At 40.6% G+C, this 19,998-nt stretch overlaps 1 protein-coding gene across 1 annotated transcript; it reads left to right on the top strand.

Annotated features, from left to right (window-relative positions):
- Positions 1-3,642: 3,642 nt before the first annotated feature.
- On the top strand, positions 3,643-17,440 carry csrp1a (cysteine and glycine-rich protein 1a). Its single transcript, XM_084068037.1, has 6 exons — positions 3,643-3,922; positions 12,692-12,801; positions 14,237-14,405; positions 15,026-15,155; positions 15,275-15,371; positions 16,988-17,440. The coding sequence occupies exons 2-6, from the start codon at positions 12,693-12,695 to the stop codon at positions 17,062-17,064; spliced, it is 582 nt and encodes a 193-aa protein (XP_083924163.1). The 5' UTR covers positions 3,643-3,922; position 12,692; the 3' UTR covers positions 17,065-17,440.
- The last annotated feature ends 2,558 nt before the right edge of the window (positions 17,441-19,998 follow it).

Raw genomic sequence — 19,998 nt, 5'->3', positions numbered from 1 at the left:
TCCACTAATAAAACAAAAACCTATTATTATTCTAGAGTGTATACTGCGTAGGCTTTGTTTTGTTTTATCGTATCACACGTGGTAATAAAACTACCTGGTTAAACGTGTAAGCTCTCTCCCTCTTGCCGTCTCCATTCCTTGGCACAAACAAAAGGAAACTGAGATTTATGTGTAGTTCCTGAACATAAAGACACAATCTCTGCTAAGAGGATGGAGCGGAACTATGATAAAAAACAATAATCAAATAATGTACTGTAATATGAGGATATTGTTTTGGGATTGTCACTAATGGTTGGAATTGGGCTCAGGCTAAGACAATGTTTTTTTAGTAAGCTGTTTAATGGCAAGGGCTAAGATTAGAAAAGGTCCTCAGGGTGTGTTGTTCACTGCCTTAACCATTTGCAAGCTGGCATCCCCATTTTGGGCATGTAATTCAAAAATGTTCAAACATTTTGCAGATTTAAAGTGAAATACCATAACTCAGGGCAGCTTGATCTCTGCAGTACGTACTTACCTGGATGTAGTAGGCCTACTCCTCCTACAAGCTAGTAGAAGGATGAAGCACTAAGGAGTCAGCTCCCAGCCTCCCAAGCTGCAGCTGTTTGATACACACACACACACACACACACACACACACACACACACACACACACACACACACACACACACACACACACACACACACACACACACACACACACACACAAATCAAAAAACATTGCTGTAACAATTACAGACATCAACATGTGTCATTATTAGACCCTTTTCACTGCAGCCATTTTGATATACGAAATAGTAGGTTTGGTAACAGGAAAGGTGGCACCAAGGAAGAGTGGGGACCTCGGTGTTAAATTGGCTATTTTTTCCAAAATGTAAAAATATATGTATATATTTGAAAACATGTTTTAAGTAAAGTAAAGTATACATGATTAGAACATGCTTAAACATTCGGCAATTAAGGTCTAATAGTTCTACAATTGCTACAAAACCTGTATATCCAGTTATTTTGGGGCATAAACAACAAGTTGAAGGATAAAATTAAGTCTGATAATGACGTAGGGCAGGCTACCGTGCATGTTCACATCGTGTATATCTTCTATGGACCCCAGGAAGATTAGCTGTCACCGAGGTGTCAGCTAATGGGGATCCATTTAATAAACAATAAACAATGTATACTTGACATACTTAAGACCATTTTTCAAAAAATAGGTGTCCAGAGAGAAGCCCCTAGTGCCCACCTATCCTGTATCCGTAGGTTTCTTTTACCAATGATACTAATTTAAAGTTCAGGTCAAACTCTACCATGTGGAAAAGCCTGGTGAGGAGAGGTTATAGGTCAAACAGCGCATGTTGTTGGCTCAATGTAATCTCTCAAGAAGACAGATTCTGCTAATAAACGGAAGAACCTGTCAGCACCACGGCCATAAACATGTAATGTTGTTGTTAGTAGGAACTAACACAGAAGCACGGCGCATCAGTGTTGCCAGGTTTAGAGAGAGAATCAAGCAACCGGGTCTATGAAAACAAGCCCAAAAGAAGCAAGCACTTCGTAACAGATATTTCAAAATTATTGTTACGTTCCACGTAGTTTGGTTTGGTTGTCTGGGATTCCTGTGTGTTCTTCCCCCTGTCTCTCCTTCCCTCTATCACTCACTACAGGGTTCCACCTCAGCTCATTCTCTCCCCAACCTTCCACCTGAATGCACCTACATTCTCAGAACTAACCAGCTTAGAAAGTGTTCTACAGTTAACCTTCTATGTGTATGCTGCTGCCTTGGGACAGGAAAGACAGAGGCCTCTGTACATAGCCATCATGTAGGTAGAACATTGTTAAGCACACTAGGTAAGGGGTGTTTGCCACCTATGTATTTTTGACGCTAGTCACTGGTAGAGTAGTTAGGTAGGCAGGCTTTTGTTTTACTGTACTAATGATTTAGTTAAGTAGTTAAGCTGTCTTTTGGTTCCCTAGCTGTTTTGTTTGTTATTTTGGCAACACCCGAGTCCCCTGGTAGTGGCTTACTTTTGTTTTGGTTAAGACCTCATGCCCTGTGCATGCTGGATTGTATATATTGTAATTAACACTGTTTGAGGAGTAAAAGCACATAGCACCTTTTGCTCAACCATTGTTTCGTCTCTATTATTTGCACACCCTTTGTTCAACAGCCTGTTTTTCCATCCTTGTTACAAACCCAAACCTAGACCGTAAGGGTTTTCGTAACAATTATCTTGGAAGAATATTTTTTAAATTAGGAATATCTTTTGAAACATTTTAACAACACAAATCTATGGGGGTCTCCCTGGCTTAAAATGTTTTGAAATTGGGGTCTGCAGACAAATACAAATTTTAATGTGAGGGTCCTTGACTTGAAAATGTTTGAGAACCACTGGTTTAAACAACATTAGGAAGCAACCCGCATCTAATAATATTTACAAGCAACTTTAAAGAAAAACAAGTGTCCTGGGCACAGTAAATCAGAGAGGAAAAGGGGGAAATATTTAATCCATCCATAATGTATATATATATTTTTTTTTTAAGAAAATAATTTGAAGAAAGTACAATTTGCAAAGTAGGCATATTTTACTATGCAGTACCCGGAATGGCCACATGATGGCGGCAGAGGTAAACCAGGCCTCATTTTAATGCAGCGGACTGCTTTATCATTCACTCAACTGACCTTTAAAAGTCATTTAAAGACTCCCTGAAGGCCATGAAAGGTCACAATGCAAGAGTGAAATGAACTTGTGTTTATTAGAGGGAAAGCATAGCTGATTTAATTGCCTCATCCGTTTGAACATGTGTCAAGTTTAGCTTTTTGCCATAGATAACAAGTTATAGTCGGGGAACTTCACTCGATAAAACTCTCTCCCAACTTTCTGTGGTGACACAAACAGTTAATAGCCTAGGAGTTATCTCACAGTCGGTTATCTCGCTCATCTCTAACGTCAGAAGCTTGACTATTTGCTCCTGCCTTACTGCTCAAGGCAATGTGCTGAGAAAAACAAAAGCAACAACAAAAAAAAGTCCAACATGGAATTACTTTTATAGTCCTGTTGATATGATGAGATCTAAAGCACTGGTTCTTAATGTGGGGTTCCATTTGTACTTTTTTCAGAGTTATGGGGGTCCAATTTATATCAAATTGCGGGTCCTTGAAATAAAAAAGTTTGAGAACCACTGACCTAATGTATAAACTCAGGTGTGTGGTCTTACCGTTGTTCTCCAGGGTGGGTAGCACAGGCTGCACATTGGAGAACTACAACTAAACTAACAGTATAATATATGCCTCAAAGACCCTGTTTTCCTCATACTCCCATTTAATATCAGTGGTGCATGACATTATTTTCCAGAACCCAGCATTAGCTTTGACTTAGAGGAGGAGAGAGGAACCGTGCCCTGCACACATAACGCCATCTACCTCCACTTCCCTTTATTTGCTTTTACATTGAAATTCTCTGTGTCACTTGCCCTGTTATCATTCACTGATTAGGCATATCTTATCTGCAAGTCTTTCACAAAGGCTTTTACTTCCACATTTATTCCCCAAGTCGGTCCACTCTTTTGTCCATCTTTCTCTCTGTCTCTCTCTCTCCTGAACACACCCTCTACATTCACAGCCTGTGCTGTCTCTCTCTAGTTACAGAGGGAAGCAGCAAGAGCCGCAAGACTCCACCCTCCTCTCACATCTGGAACTGGAGCACAGAGGCACATATAGTACCACCAGCGTTTCAAGTTTAGACAAGTAACTCTACTGCTATCAAAACAAGAACCTCGGTCTCACTAAGAGAAGCTACTTATAGGTTCTTCCACACAAACTGAACCTCACCAAAGATTGGACAACTGATCTCCCTACAGGACTGTTAGGACCGCTTGGACTTGGGAGTCAAACCTCCAACAGCCTGAAACTATTTTCATCTAACACAGGTAGGCACCCCACAAAACCTCTATTGCTTTTACTCAGTCGCTTTCTCTCTGTCACATATCTTTCCTGTTTATCTACACAGGAAACCCAGATGGACAAAAAATAAGTACTTTCTAATTCTTGCCAGTGTGAAACTTTTCAATAAACTAACTCTAGACATCAGACCAGAGTAGACTGTATGTCTTTGCTTGTGCATTTGTTATGAACAAGAGTTCATAGTGGTGTCATACTGTTTTCAAACAGGGACGTTTGCAGTAAAACAAGAAAAAGCTGCCTTATCAGCCAATGTTTGACAAAACCTATTCCTGTTGTATGGTTCTAAGTTTGTAGGAGTAGTGGTCAAATCTTTCTCTGCCACAATGCTGATCACTGGACAGTTTTATTAAATACAGTGCATTCACATCACACTCACACATCACTTCCTGATTTATTTCAAACATTACACGCCCTCCTGGTCTTTTACTGTTGTTATTTGGCACTGCTGACTCCTTTTTTATTTTTAGGATTTATAGTTTATTTAGGTTTTCAAAATAGATTGTAATTTGTAATGGTCCTGACAGATTGCTACTGAACACTTCTGTCCTGACTCCTGACAGATTGCTACTGAATACTTCTGTCCTGACTCCTGACAGATTGCTACTGAATACTTCTGTCCTGACTCCTGACAGATTGCTACTGAATACTTCTGTCCTGACTCCTGACAGATTGCTACTGAATACTTCTACAGAGACACTATGATGTTGACCAAGTATCAGATGGAGAATTCCTGCAAGATACTGAATTTATTCATTCAATAACAACAACAAAAATAGTACAATTTCAGTCGTGTTTGAATGAATTGTTGATTACAATTAAGAGTAATCATCATTATTACCATTATGTCACATCAGTAAGCTCAGGTCAGAGTCACCTCATAAAGGGAAGAGCAGGAAGCCACTGAAATTATTTTGATAACGATCATGAGAATAACTCTTCATGCCAAAGCCTGAGGGTAGACGCAGGTACACAACATCCCCCTGATTCATTTCCACAATGATTGCATTAGAAACAGATATGTCACCTCCATCATCATTAAATTGAAAATTCCACATGAGCATCTGGTCATTAAGGTAGAGTTTGACACCTGTATACTGAGAAGTACGATCATCATAAGCGTTGAATCTGAAATAGTAGACTCCTGTCGCTGGTGCTGTGAAGACACCTTCAACAGAGAAGATTTATATCATCATTAAGAAACATCCTGTACAGCTTAGGTCAAGACTACACAAGACAAAAAAAGAAAAAAAGCAGCATATACAGTAGGATCAAACAAAGGGCTGTTCACAACAAGCACTATAACTATAAAAATTATAGTTTAAAAAATCACACCCAGTGTGAAGTGGGCGGTGTGTGGTCATCACAGTGGTCATCACAGACCCATGACTCACTTAAAAAAAACATAAATGTGTTTTTTTAAAGTGCATAATCCTATTTATAGGGCTATTCACATGTTTCATGTGTTTCGCTAGCCAATCACAGTCCTGAATAGAGTCAGCCAATCACATTGCAGCTAGTGGTCATCACAGTGATGGAAGCTCACTTAAAGAAAATTATAGATTTGCATTGAATGTGTAGGGGTTAGGGGTGTACAATGGTGGCCAATCACGGTGCAGGGTTATGGGGGTACAATGGTGGCCAATCACAGGGCAGCGAATGTCGATGTCCAAACCTCACATATAGGGGCGGTTACACCGCCCAAAAATGGTTCTAACTCAACTAAATGGAACAGTCCATACCACAACTATAACAAAGACAATGGGGAACAATATAATTATAGTTATAGTGCCTGGTGTGAATGGCTTCTTTTTTTTTCCTTTGTGAATGGCCCTTAAGAACATATACAAATATATACTGCATATATCTTTATCTCTACTGACAAATATTAATGAAAATGACATACATAAAATGCAAGAGCGGCCAATAATCTTGGCCAGAGTTAGACATATAATTAACAAATGTTAATTATATTACAGGAGGTGAAATCAGCATCAGTACTGTACCTGTAGTTTTGTTATAGGCTGAGCCAGTGTTGACATGGACTGTACTGTAGATCAGCGTGGTGTCAGTGTTGAAGGGTCCAATAGTTCCGTGCCCAGTCCAACCAGCAGAGAAAGCCACTTTAGTTGTCCCTGTAAGGAAAGTACCTCATTAATCACAATGGCAATAATATGATTTAATTGAGAGATGCAGTCACGAGCCAGAGTGTTTGTTAGCAAAATGATTTGAAAATGGATGTTCAGATTTCATGGTACTTGGCTGGTATGAATGATCAGTAGGCTGCCCTGAAAAACTTTTTTTTTAAAGGTCTTAGGATAAGGTCACAATCAAGGGCAAGGTAATCAGTCATATCTGAGGTGGATTTAGACATAAAGGCACTCTGCCGAGTGCAATCTCTCTACTTTACATCATCATAACAACGCTACCTGCAATCTCTCTTTCCAAGTCCTCTACTTTTTTTTGCCAGACCCAGGGGGTCGGCCTACATGAGGCTTTGTCTGTCCCCCTTTCGTCCATACATGGAGAACTGTCCCCCTTTCGTCCATACATGGAGAACTGTCCCCCTTTCGTCCATACATGGAGAACTTTTATGTCCCTCTTTTCCTCCCCTGTCCCTCTTTTTGATTGGCCAAGCTTAGCGTGACGTACTGATAGCGTGACGCTCTGATCTTATAAAGTACTAGGAATTTATTCTGCAGAACCAGGTTTCCTGGTCTTTTTTCTTCTGGACGTCCATCTCCATCTCGCTGGTTGTTAGTCTTGCCTCCAAAGCTATGATCAATGACACAGATGACAAGGATGACAGTTATGTTGTTCCGTTTTGCAAGAAGTGTTGAGATTCTGCTTAAAATGTATTTATGTATTATTTGTTTGTGGAAATGTCTCTATCTTCACTTGGTCACCATTTTTTTAAATATGACATTTTTAACAAAATAATCAGAAATACCTTCTGCTAATTTGATCAACTAAAGGGAACGATGCCCCTCTAGTTATGCAGTACCCATTATGACCCTGTTGTCAAAGTACCCCTGTGTAGCCATCTGTATGTGTGTCCATGCTCTTATGGAGTTCTGTGTCAGGCATGCCCTATCTGGCCAGGTCATATATCCAGGCCAGTCTATGACATCAGTACTATGACGTCATATAGATGACATCAGGGTACTCCATACAAGCAGTAACAAATTGATCGATATTCTTTGGACAACCACCGACTCGACCGACTCCCTAATCAGTGCATCACTCCCTTGGGTCCTCGGCGATATTCCCACCAAGTTTTATCGATTGGCTGATTGTCGTGATACGCTCGGGATACACTCACTCACACACACAAAGAGATTGGCATAATTTAAAGAAAGATTGAGTATTGTGCGTGCGTGCAAATACCTGCTTTGTCTTTCTCCAGTTGTTCAACCTTGCTCTCACTTTCCATCAGCCTGGCCTCAATGTACCTCAGCTCCACCTTCTGCTCCACCACAGTGCTCCGTAAGACGTGGACCATGTCTCTGAGGTCTTTCAACTCTGTCCAGATGTCTGGGGCGGTGCTGGTGGTCTGTCTGTCTGTCTGATGGACGGTTGTCTCTGTTGTTTCAATCGCCGTCTCTCCCTGAGCCCATACCCCAGACAGGCAGAACAGCAGCACTATGTGAGCTGTGACACGCTTCATGATGAGAAGAACACAACAAATAGCCACGGACCTTCTTTATATATACTACTTGGTGAGAAGCCAAGTCCAAGGTCCAAGGACTCTGATAAGTGAGTCTGATAAGTCTGATAAGCTCAAAACATATTGTGTATTCACAGTGGGCTCTATTAATACAGCGCCCATCCTTGAGCTTTTACGACACACAATTTAGCTGCAGGCATACAGAAACTAGCCTATATAATTTTGACAGAAAACAAACCTGTCGATGATAAATGTGCCACACGTACAATTGAATGTATTGTTAAGTATTTCTTCATGTTGACGTCGTCTGGGCCTGGGGTAGTGGTGACAATGCCACCAGAAGCCAGAAATCATGTCCTCTTCCTCCATGCAGCTGCTCTGTATTTGTGAGGCCCGTGTCCCTCTTGAGCCATGGTCCACGTAGGTCAGCCTTCTTCTCCCCCTCGAGACAGCAAAGAAAAACTAGAGGGTGGCAAAAAAGTAACAACACACACATTGTAGATCTGCTATTTTCGCAAGGGTCCACATTTACAGTGGTGCAATGCAGATGCAAATCTTACATTTTTATCATTTAAAACTTTATGAGTGTACAGTATTAGTACCACAGAATAATAACCAAGATGTGTCAGGTAAACCCTTGACACAGACATGGCTATACAGTATGTTGAAGAATAATAGAGGCCAACATATGTCTACCTACATTAGACCAGTGGTTCTCAACGGACCTGTGAGTCTGTGGGATTTTTGGGGGGTCCCCAGATGACAGTAAAGTGAAATTTTGAGGACTTTGAAGACCTTTTTAATACATAAAACAAAGAGGATTTTTTTTCTTAATTGAATAAATTAAATAAAAAAAGACCATCAACAGTAATTAACAAACTATACGATAAAAACTGGTCAAACATTGGCCAAATTGTCAAATAATATAAGAGAGGCAAAAATTGTGAAAATGGCAGATCTACAAGCACACAACGCCTCGCGTTGTGAGAGCTTGTAGATCGGCTATTTTCACAATATTTATATGTGGAACCGAATCAAACTACCGTAAATGTAATGCCTCAACTCAAATATGATTATTTTGGGGGGTTGCGGCCTGAAAAGGTTGAGAACCACGACCTTCATCAAGCATGCAAAATATTTGTCCCTGGCATAGATTGCCTTATAAAAGCAGCCTGCATCCAAAAGTTGGAAGTCTCAAGCTTTTTGTGGCTGCATATCCCACTCACAATCACTGAGTTTGGTGTCCAACAAATGCACATTAATAAGAAGCGTGATGGTCAAAGAGAGTATGTCCATGTGAAATTAATTTCATGCTCCTGTTAGGAGAGTGTAGGAAAATTATTCCAACTGGAAAACAAATGGGCATTTGTGTTGGTGACAGAGCTCTTACTAAACTAGTTTCTAATTTCTCCTCTCAAAGTTTGAGATGTAAACATCAGCTCATATGTAAAAAGTGAACCATTGAGTAAAGTGAACATATATATAAACACATTCAGCACATTCTCACACGGTATAATATAATATCACATCAAATTAGCTCAAAATAATATACCTTGCTGGTGCCAACAGAGGTGAGGTCATGTTTAATTTTGGGGCATGACGGAGAGTGACGGAGTATTAATTATATCTTCTTCTCTCTGAGTCACAGAATCACGTTTGAACCATTGAATTTAATTAATTTGTCAAAATAAATAACCATCTGGCACAGAAGTTGTACCCCATTCTATTCCACCTCGTTTGTGACACTATCACACACAGCCACTGTCACTGGTGTAAAGTAACTAAGTATATGTACTTAGTTACGCAAAGCGATGATTGTGAGCTTGTAGATCTGATATTTTCAAACGATTTATGGGACAAACTGCATAATGAGTACTTTTACTTTTTGTACTTTAAGTATATTTTTATGCCAATACTTTTGTACTCTTACGCAAGTAAATTTTGAACACCGCAGACTTTTACTTGTAACAGAGTAGTTCTACATTGTGGTATTGATAGTTTTTCTTAAGTAAAAAATGTCAGTACCTCTTCCACCACTGGCCACTGTCGCTGCATGCCACCCCCATTTCCCAGTTCCTCTGTCCTCAGGGTTGGTTCACCTGTGAAACTCACGGCTGTGCCTGATGCACTCATTCCCAGAGTCTATATTTACCCCGTGTTGACTTCCATTCGGTGCTCATTTATCTGTGTGAGAGTTGTTTTTTTCCCCCTAGAAAGCTGTAGTTAAAGGTTTGCCGTTTTGCCAAGTAAAGTCTGCTGTAAGCTTACTCCCTGTTTCCAGTGTTTGTGTTCAGCTCATGGGTCCTACGTGGGTTTGAGCTCCTGACAGATATATTTTGAGGTTGCAGATCAAACTCTCGAACTGTTTTGTGTTTTATTCTTTTGACAGATCTGTACAAAACATATGATAATGTATAATGCATTTTTATCAATTAAAAACTTTAAGCACTATTCATTTTAAGCAAGCGACACAGTCATACAACTAAGTATAAATCAGGCTTAAACTGTAAGGAGTCTAGACCAGTGGTTCTCAAAGTGAGGTCCAGGGACCCTCAGGGTTCGTTGAGGGAGTTCCAATTGGACCGTTACTCTGAGAGTCTACAAAATGTTACCATATGGACCAGTCCATTTGGTAACATTTGTCCACTAAGAGTAATGTAGGTCAGTGGTTCTCAAACCTTTTTGGCTCAGGTCACCCCTGTAAATAACTTTTTCATCCACGTCACCCCTGAATTACATTACATTGTTACTTACTTACAGTACTTACTCCATTTATGTCATATTCCGGTACTTAAAAATGTAAATGTTTCCGCCTAAGATACAGTATGTCATGAGGAAAACTTGAGAGAATATCAATTTCCATTTGGGCAGGTTGAACATAATTCTATACTTTTACGTTTAACCACTTTGGGTGGAACAGTTGTCAAAAATAGCAGATCTACAAGCTCACAAAGCATCGTGTTGCGATGCGTTGTGAGCTTGTAGATCGGTTATTTTTGCCAAAGAGATTTGGTGTAGGTCCTAAAGTGATATGGATCAATTCCAAATATTATCAAAACATGGACTGGTGTCACGGCACCCTAGGGTGCCACGTCACCCACTTTGAGAAACCCTGATGTAGGTCCTTCAAATTAAAAATGTTTGAGAAACACTGGTCAAGAGCAGTGGTTCTCAACAGTTTCAGGCCGTGACCCCACAAAATAATCATATTCGAACTGGGGATGCCCCCCTCCCCTGACAAGCACTTAGAATTGTAGGAGTTGAGGCATTCAATTTAGTTTGACTCGGTTCCACAGATAAATATTGTGAAAATAGCAGATCTATAAGCTCACAACGCCTCGCAACGCGAGGCGTTGTGAGCTTGTAGATCGGCTATTTTCACAATGTTTGCCTCTTTCTTATATACTTTGACAATTTGGCCAATGTTTCACCAGTTTTATAGTATAGTTTGCTGGTTATTTTTTATGCAGTAATGGTCTTGTTTCGTTTCTTTCTTTCTTTTTTCTTTAGGAATTAAAAAGGTCTTAAAAGTCCTTAAATTGTCACTTCACTGTCATCTGACTCTGGTCTAGAAATACTGGTCTAGACAAGCAAAAGAGATCACATAACATAGTAAAAGGTAGCGGGCAGGGAGTTGGTGGGAGGCTTAGCGTAGCAGACCGACAGGAATGTGGATGTGGACACGCATCACAAGAATGCAATGGGAGGGTCATGCTGGGAAACACTGGGTATGGGCTGGATTCAAGGGATCGGCCCGACCCGACCACAGATTTGAACTTATACTCTGAAGCAAGCAGTGGTGTAAAGTAACTAAGTACATTTACTCAAGTACTGTACTTAAGTACACTTTTGAGGATTTTTTACTTTACTGGATTATTTCCCTTTTTCAATACTTTTACTTCTACTCCACCACATCTCAGAGGCAAATATTGGAATTTACTTCACTACAATTATTTGACAGCTTTAGTTACTAGTTACTTTGCCGATTTAGATTATTATCACAAAACATATATTACATTAACCACTTCAGCCCTATACATATTTCGGCCATTTGAAAATAGCCGATCTACAAGCTCACAATGCGTCGCATTGTGAGCTTGTAGATCGGTTATTTTCAAAAGATATGTATACATCATGAACTTGTGAAATGGGACATTCTGCACAATGAGTACTTTTACTTTTGGTACTTTAAGTATATTTTGATGCCAATACTTTTGTACTTTTACTCAAGTAAATTTTGATTACCGGACTTTTACTTGTAACAGAGTATTTCTACACTGCAGTATTGATACTTTTACTTAAGTAAATGATGCGAGTACTTTTTCCACCAGTGGCAGCAAGTCAACATACAGCATGGCTTTCACCCTTTATTTGCAGTACTTTCACTAACTGTTCTACTTGCTTGTCCACAAATGCTAAGAATGTTATTTGGTATGTTGACGCTAGTTTTGATGTTTACCTGGTATCCTCCTAGTTACTTTGTAGCACTACATAGTTTCATATTTACTTGGACATTTACCCTGATAACATTGCTTTCCCTGTCAGTATTTAAATATGTACCCTGTTTGTTGACTAGGGTTCCTGCCATTTACTCTGATCTTGAACTTTGTAAGTTCCTCTGGATAAGAGTGTGCTAAATGCCTAAATAGTAACTACAGCACTAACATGGCTTGTTTCACTTCTTTTTCCAACGCTTACAGTGATCCTACAATTTAACAAACCCTCAATGACTGAGCAGAAAATTACAGTCTGTCCCTGGCTTGACGTAACCACAAGCACAGGCAACCAAATATGGATGTTTAATAGGTTACGATAGCTTGCACGCACACACACACACACACACACACACACACACACACACACACACACACACACACACACACACACACACACACACACACACACCAGCACCATTATTTGCTGTTTCATAGGAAAAACAAACAATGTGCACCAGGATGATCCTTAATATCAATTTATCAATTTGTCACTCCATTTGTAACAGTGTGTGTGTGTGTGTGTGTGTGTGTGTGTGTGTGTGTGTGTGTGTGTGTGTGTGTGTGTGTGTGTCCAGGATGCCGTTGGGAGGAGGAAACCAGTGTGGCTGTTGTCAGAAGACAGTCTACCATGCTGAAGAGGTTCAGTGTGATGGGCGGAGCTTTCACAAGTCCTGCTTCCTGTGCAGTGAGTAAACCCCTCCCCTCTGCTTCCTGTCATTGTCACCGCTGTGACCCTTGAATTACCCACACACACTACATTCAAGTCCCTCCCATGTTCATACTGGACCTTTCATAGCCTCTATATTGTTCCTACATAATTTAGTATGTATAATAGTTATGCTTTCTGAGAATTTATTATGTATACAATTGTAATAACACAATGAAACAACATCACCACATACAATTCCTTGTATGTGCAAATTTCACCTAAACAATTCTGATTTTATTTGGGCTACATGGCAAATTACTCAATGTAACCACTTTCAAACTGGCATCTCTATTTTGGGCACGTCATTGTAGGCAAAATGTGTTTCCAAAATGTCCAAAGCAGATTTAAAAGCTCACAACACGTCACATCATGGTGAGTTTGTAGATCAGCATTTTTTCCCAACTCGTGGTATGATGACGTATATGTGGCTTAAGTGGTTAAAAGTAAGGCCAAGTGACATGGCCAGCACTAGAGGAAAGAAATGAAAAAGCATGTTGGTGAAGGATAATTAAAGGGTAGAAAGTATATAAGACATGGGTTGATTTAGACAGACAGACATGACCCAGCCTGGTCTTCTTTCCCAAAGACTCATTAGATAAAAAATGTGGGTTCATGGAGTTGAGAGCGGACTTGTTTGTGCAGCGGCAGCCGGCAGGGATTTTGTGTGTGTGTGTGTGTGTGTGTGTGTGTGTGTGTGTGTGTGTGTGTGTGTGTGTGTGTGCGCGTGCGTGCATGCGTGCGTGCGGGATTGGAACTGGCCGTTCTTGTGATGGAATTCATATGAGGACATAATACCGTATTATTATTTCAACACTCATTCCATATAAGGCACTGGTTCTCAACCTGTGGGGATATTGCAAGTGGGCCCTCCAAAAATGTATATGATAATGATATAACAGTACTATTTAAAATAAATTATGTAAAAAAAGTTAAGTCATGGCATTTCTTCTTTCAAACCTTGAAAAGTGATTGTTTTTCTTGTAATATCTGTATTAACGTTGCTTTCTAAATAAACATTTTCAAATCAAATCAAATACCGATAACTAATAATTTAAAGTATAATATGCTTAAGTTGATCCAACTTAAGCTGGAACACAATCAATTGATCATTAAAATAAACATGCTCTGAAAATGTGCACGCCCTGATCCAGAAAAGGTTGAGAACCACTGATGTAAGGAATACAAATCGCATCCCCTCTAATGCAAATATCTGCTCAATAATAACACACACAAATACACACAGAACCAACACACTCATACAAGTCATTCAAAAACATGTGTCTGTGTGTTGTTGTGTGCAATTGTGCACGCGCGCGCGCGTGTGTGTGTGTGTGTGTGTGTGTGTGTGTGTGTGTGTGTGTGTGTGTGTGTGTGTGTGTGTGTGTGTGTATGTGTGTGTATGATTGTGTAGTGGTGTGCAGAAAGAACTTGGACAGTACAACAATAGCCGTTCACATGGACGAAATCTACTGCAAAGCGTGCTATGGGAAGAAGTATGGACCAAAAGGCTATGGGTACGGCCAGGGAGCTGGGACCCTCAGCATGGACAAGGGGGAGTCCCTGGGCATCACACACGCAGAGTGAGTAAGCCTCGGTTATACTTAGTTGCGTGCTGGTGTCGTGCTCAGTAAATAGCAGATCTACAAGCTCACAACGCGTCACGAATGTGACGCGTTGTGAGCTTGTATATCTGCTATTTACGGCAGTATAAATCAGCACAGACACGCACACACACACACTTGTATAACTATACTTGTGAGGACATCAAAAGTTTAGGATGCTGATTTTATGAACGCCATTTTCTTAATATTTTGTCATTTAAAGCCTAAAGCCGAAAATAGCTGATCTACAGCCTCATAAAAGCGTTGCACTGCGACCCCTTGTGAGCTGGTAGATCGGCTATTTTCGGTGCATGACACCGACGCCTAACTAAACCCTAAACTTAACCAATGTCTAATCCTGATGAGGAAAACTGAATCTTTTCCTCATTGTCAGCTTATTTTTTTAAACCATAAAACAACCGTTTCTCCTGTGAGGGCCAGGAAAATGGTCCTCACTATGTCTATTTCTCAAATTCTACCATACTTGTGGGGACATTTAGCTCTCACAAAATAGTATTAAAAGTACACACACACCCCTCCTTATCTCATTCTGTTCCATGGCCTAAAATTCCCAAGCTCTCTCTCTCTCTCTCTCTCAGGCCTGCTCCTCATCGCCCCACCAACAACCCAAACCAATCCAAGATGGCTCAGAGGTTTGGGGGCTCAGACATTTGCCCGCGCTGTGGCAAGGCCGTCTATGCTGCCGAGAAAGTGATCGGAGCCGGGAGTGTACGAAAAACACACTTGCATACATATGTATATATATACAGTAGTAGAGTATTATGCTCAAATGCAGTGCATATGCACTTTTCACATCTTATCTGATCTTTTTTTCTATTTGCTTACAGTCATGGCATAAGAACGGGTGTTTCCGCTGTGCCTTGTGCGGGAAGGGCTTAGAGTCGACAACATTAGCTGACAAGGATGGAGAAATCTACTGCAAAGGTACCACAACACTATTATTACCTCTAGTCTACAATGTCATATGCACTAAATCACTGTTTCCCAAACAGTGGGTCGGGACCCATGTTTCATTTGTGTTTCATTTCCTACATTTAAAAAATACACATTATTTCAAAAGATGTAAAAATGTTTAAACAAAAAAAAACAATCAATGAAAAACAATTCCAACAATTTTCTAAAGTATTTCATAAATAAAACCAGAAAATCTAATAAATTCCATAAATCAATTAATTTTATTTTATTTAACAAGTTGTGCAAATAGTAGATCTACAAGCTCACAACGCGGCGCGAAGCGACATGTTGTGAGCTTGTTAAAACGTTTGGGAACCACTGCACTAAATAGTCTACTCAGAAATGTCAGTACACAGACATCACTGTATTCAGATGCCAGGTCATTGTTGGCCTGGCATCCTATAGTGTGTATAGTTTCAATGTACTGTAGGCTGATGATAGATTCTTGGTTTACGTATGTATTAGCTATTATTAGATTATTGGTTTACTTATGTATTACTTTATTATTAGATTACTATTTTTATGCATTTGATGTATTATGTGTATTATGATGTATTATCTTGTGTCCTGCTTACTGTAAATCGCTCTGGATTAAGAGCGTCTGCTAAATGCCTAAACTGTAAACTGTAGACTCTACAGTTTACAGTTTAGGCATTTAGCAGATGCTTTAGCACATTGGTTCTCAAAGTGGGGTCCGGGGACCCCCAGGGGTACTTGATGGGGTTCCAGGGGGTCCCCAGCTAAATGATGGACACTCTCAGAGTTAAATTAACATTGATTTTACAATATGAATTGGGGTCCCAGAGACAGAAATGCCATTAAATGGGGGTCTGTAGCCCTAATGCATGTCAAACTGGGGGTCCTTGAAATTAAAATGGTTGAGATCACTGCTAGAGCCGTAAAAAAAACTTCTCTTATTGGGGTCCCTGGATTATCTTTTCAAATGGGGGTCCGCGGGCTAATAAGTGTCAATTTGGGGGTCCTTGACATGAAAAGGTTTGAGAACCACTGCTTTAGCAGACGCAGACACTACAGTGTAGACTCTACACTGTAGAGTATGCTGCCACCTACTGCTACTGTTAAAATATTGCAACTCGCATGGCATCAAAGGAACTCCTCCTGGTGTGTGAACGCTGTAGACCAGGGGTAGGCAACCTTAGGCACACGTGCCAACATTAGCACAGGGGAGGGTTATCACTGGCACACTGGCATAAGTGTGAGAGAGAGGGTTTTTATTTAAAAATCATTCTACATTCATTCAAACTCTGATCTCTGACTGGAGAGGGAGTCTGGCCGATAGGTGGGGTTATTGTTGCCCCCAAAAGTCTAATGGTCATTACATCCTGATCAGTGAAAGAAAATGTTTCGAAATGGACAATCAAGTATCTGTTGGAAATATTTTGGGGTGTTGTTGACATGGCACACTGACTAAAATTAATAAAACATGGCACTTCATCTCAAAAAAGGTTGCCAACGCCAACCCCTGCTGTAGACACTAGACAGCATGGAGGATCTGACAACTACAGGTAATGTCAGGAATTTATATCATCATTCATTTCATGACCTCACCTTTCATCTTCTTCCAGGGTGTTACGCCAAGAATTTTGGTCCCAAGGGATTTGGATTCGGGCAAGGCGCCGGAGCACTGTCACATGCTCAGTAGTAATGGACATCGCTCTCCTACCACAGATGTACATGCCAGACAGCCCTTCCAAAAATACTGCACTACTATCACCTACCTAAAGAGGGCAAAGGGACACCATAACAACATGAAATATTACACTTACAATGTAGGCATTACACCAGACATTCACAGCGACTTGATTATTGGTATATTGACCATTGTCATTTCTTTGTGTATTAACTTTTTTTTCCGTTTACAAGGCCTAAAAGCCGCACAATTAATTCATTAATCGCAATTATTTGTATGACAATGAATTGTCAAGTAAAATGTCATGATCGTGACAGCCCTATAACTATGTGTGAATTCAAACATGTATATGGCAGGTCTCTCATGAATATATAATGTGCTTTTTGAACAATAAAACGGAATGATGATCACATTATTTTCCCTGTCAGCATTTAGATATCAGTGTGTGTAAACAAAACTCTCTCTCTCTCTGGCTGTGTATGCAACTACATCCATTCTCTGAGACAGAGAGCGTATGCAGAGACTGGGAGTGACAGAGCGAGAGAGATAGCGAGAGAGAGAGAGTGAGATAGCGAGAGAGAGAAGCATGTGAGAGTGAGATTGTATATAAACATTCCAAGGAAGGACCATGTACTGGGAGTCATTCCATTCATAACAATGACGTGATGCAACCAAAACCGACCTGCCCCCTCGTAACACTGCGGTGACTATGTATGACAAGCATGAGTCAGGCCAATTACAGCATCACACACCTCAACACCCTCCTCGCCCTCACCTTGACTTGTCTGGCAGATCTGAGTTAGCCGGGACTTTCTGGCACCGTATTACATTGGTTTGAGTCGCACTTAAACCACTTAGTGGAGTCCCTCAGGGCTCTATGCTAGAACAGTGTAGTTTTTATTTTCTGTTATTGTGGGGGAAAGCTTTCGCTGAACATAGACGATCGAGAAACTCACAGAGGGTCGCGTTGTGACCTTGTCGATCTGCTATTTTCCGGGGTTTAAGTGGTTAAAGCAGTGGTTCTCAAACTTTTCTGGATCAGGGCCCCCTTAAAAATCTTGAAAGCGGTCAGATGGGTGGGCCGCATGCATTCTCAGGGCGTGTTTATTTTCATGATCAATCGATCGATTGTGTTCCGTCTCAGTGGAACTAACGTAGTATGATGACATCAGGGTATGTCTATCATATCAGTATCACAACCGATCAGTATCACAATGAAAACTCGCTGACTTAATGGACAATGACTACTTTGTGTCTATAGGGAATTAAACATCTGAGCAGACAAAAATGACACGCAGACTAGTTCCCCGAGACTCCATTCTGGGGCCTCTTCTGTTCTCCCACTGGCTCAGATCAGTGGCGCCGGATTGGACCAGGGCACTAATAAAGTCTGATTTATACTTGGCTGCAACTTGCGCAGTGTGTTGCACACGGAAAATAGCTAATCTACAAGCTTCTACAACACATTGCGACACTGGCTATATTTGTAAGTATAAATCAGGCTTACAGGCAACGTAAGAAAACTGGGCCCTTTTGTGACGGGCCTGGTCTGAGGAAGAACTCTGCCCTTTTGCAAAGCGATACATACATTTTTAAAAATGAAGTATCCTTAATTATAATTGCATCTACCCTGTGCAGCAAGCTAACACATACAGAGCGCTCAGATCGATATGAGAACGGCCAAATTGGGCCAATATACATTACAAACATTGCTGCAGAGTTGCAGTTGAAGTGTTTGTTGCTCAAGCCACACTGCGTAAGTGTTAAGGGTAGGGCTAAATAACACAGGGAACTGGCAAACACCAAGAATGACTTTTTATTCCATTCACAGAACGGAACAGAGAGAGAATAGCCGGGGAGTGGAAAATGGTGAAACAAAAACATACAGTATTATTGATTGACGCTTCACTTGCGTCATTTGAGCTGGAAAAAAAGTTGAGTTCAGCTCAACAACAACTGATTTGTACTAGCACGTGACGTCCATCACACGGCGACATGTGGCGGTTCATTCATAAACGTACTTTGTAGCCTCATGTCACTTGGCTTCCGTTGAAAATGACTTGTAGTAACCGCTAGTGTGTAAACACATAAAACCCTGGACAGATCATGTTTTCCTACGTGTATCTGAAAAATCTGACAATTAATAAAAATCAAATATAATATTTAATCTGAAATATTTAATCAAATATTTAAAATGATCTGAATGTAGCTTGTTGACACAACAAAACCTAGATGGGCACAGAGACAGTTAGTTATGTCATCTCATCACTCATAATATTGTGGCTTTGCTCTCTCCTCCCACCACTACCCCCCTCCCTCTTTCCCCCTCATACACATAACTGCACCCATTTGCCTTCTTCAGTCACCCTTGAGCCCTCAACCTCCCACTCACATTCCAACCAGAGAGAGAGAGAGAAAGCAGCAAGTCATATAGAAACACTGAAACAGGTGTGTGTGTGTGTGGGGGGGGGGGGGGGGGGGGAGACAAGATGCTACAGGTTGTGTTTGTTGTCCATAACAAACAGGTGCACATGAGTTCCTCTTAAAGGAGTAGTTCACCCAAAAAATGCCTTATTTTCTATCAATTACACACCCCATCGTGACGTGAAGCCTTGAATTCATGGAGATTTCTTTTTTGTTTTTGTGGCATTCCTGAGCCAATAATCTGATAACCGGGTCATCGGTCAGTGGGACATTCCTGAACCAAATTATTGGCTTAGGAATGTCCAAATTATTGGCTTGGGAATGCGACAAAAACAAAAGATCTCCATGAAATCAAGGCTTCATGGGGTGTGTGTAATTGATAGAAAATAAGTCTTGTTTTGGGTGAACTACTCCTTTAACTTCTATTGTGCAGGGTTGTTGTGGGCTACACAAAATCCATGTCAGCCAAAATAATTTAACTTAAAATAATGCATTTGATGATTCTGTGTGCTCGAGCACTGT

Source organism: Gymnoscopelus microlampas (assembly GCF_963454915.1).
Source record: "Gymnoscopelus microlampas genome assembly, chromosome: 10".
NCBI classification, from domain to species: domain Eukaryota; kingdom Metazoa; phylum Chordata; class Actinopteri; order Myctophiformes; family Myctophidae; genus Gymnoscopelus; species Gymnoscopelus microlampas.
This window is presented reverse-complemented; position numbering and strand designations above follow the sequence as displayed.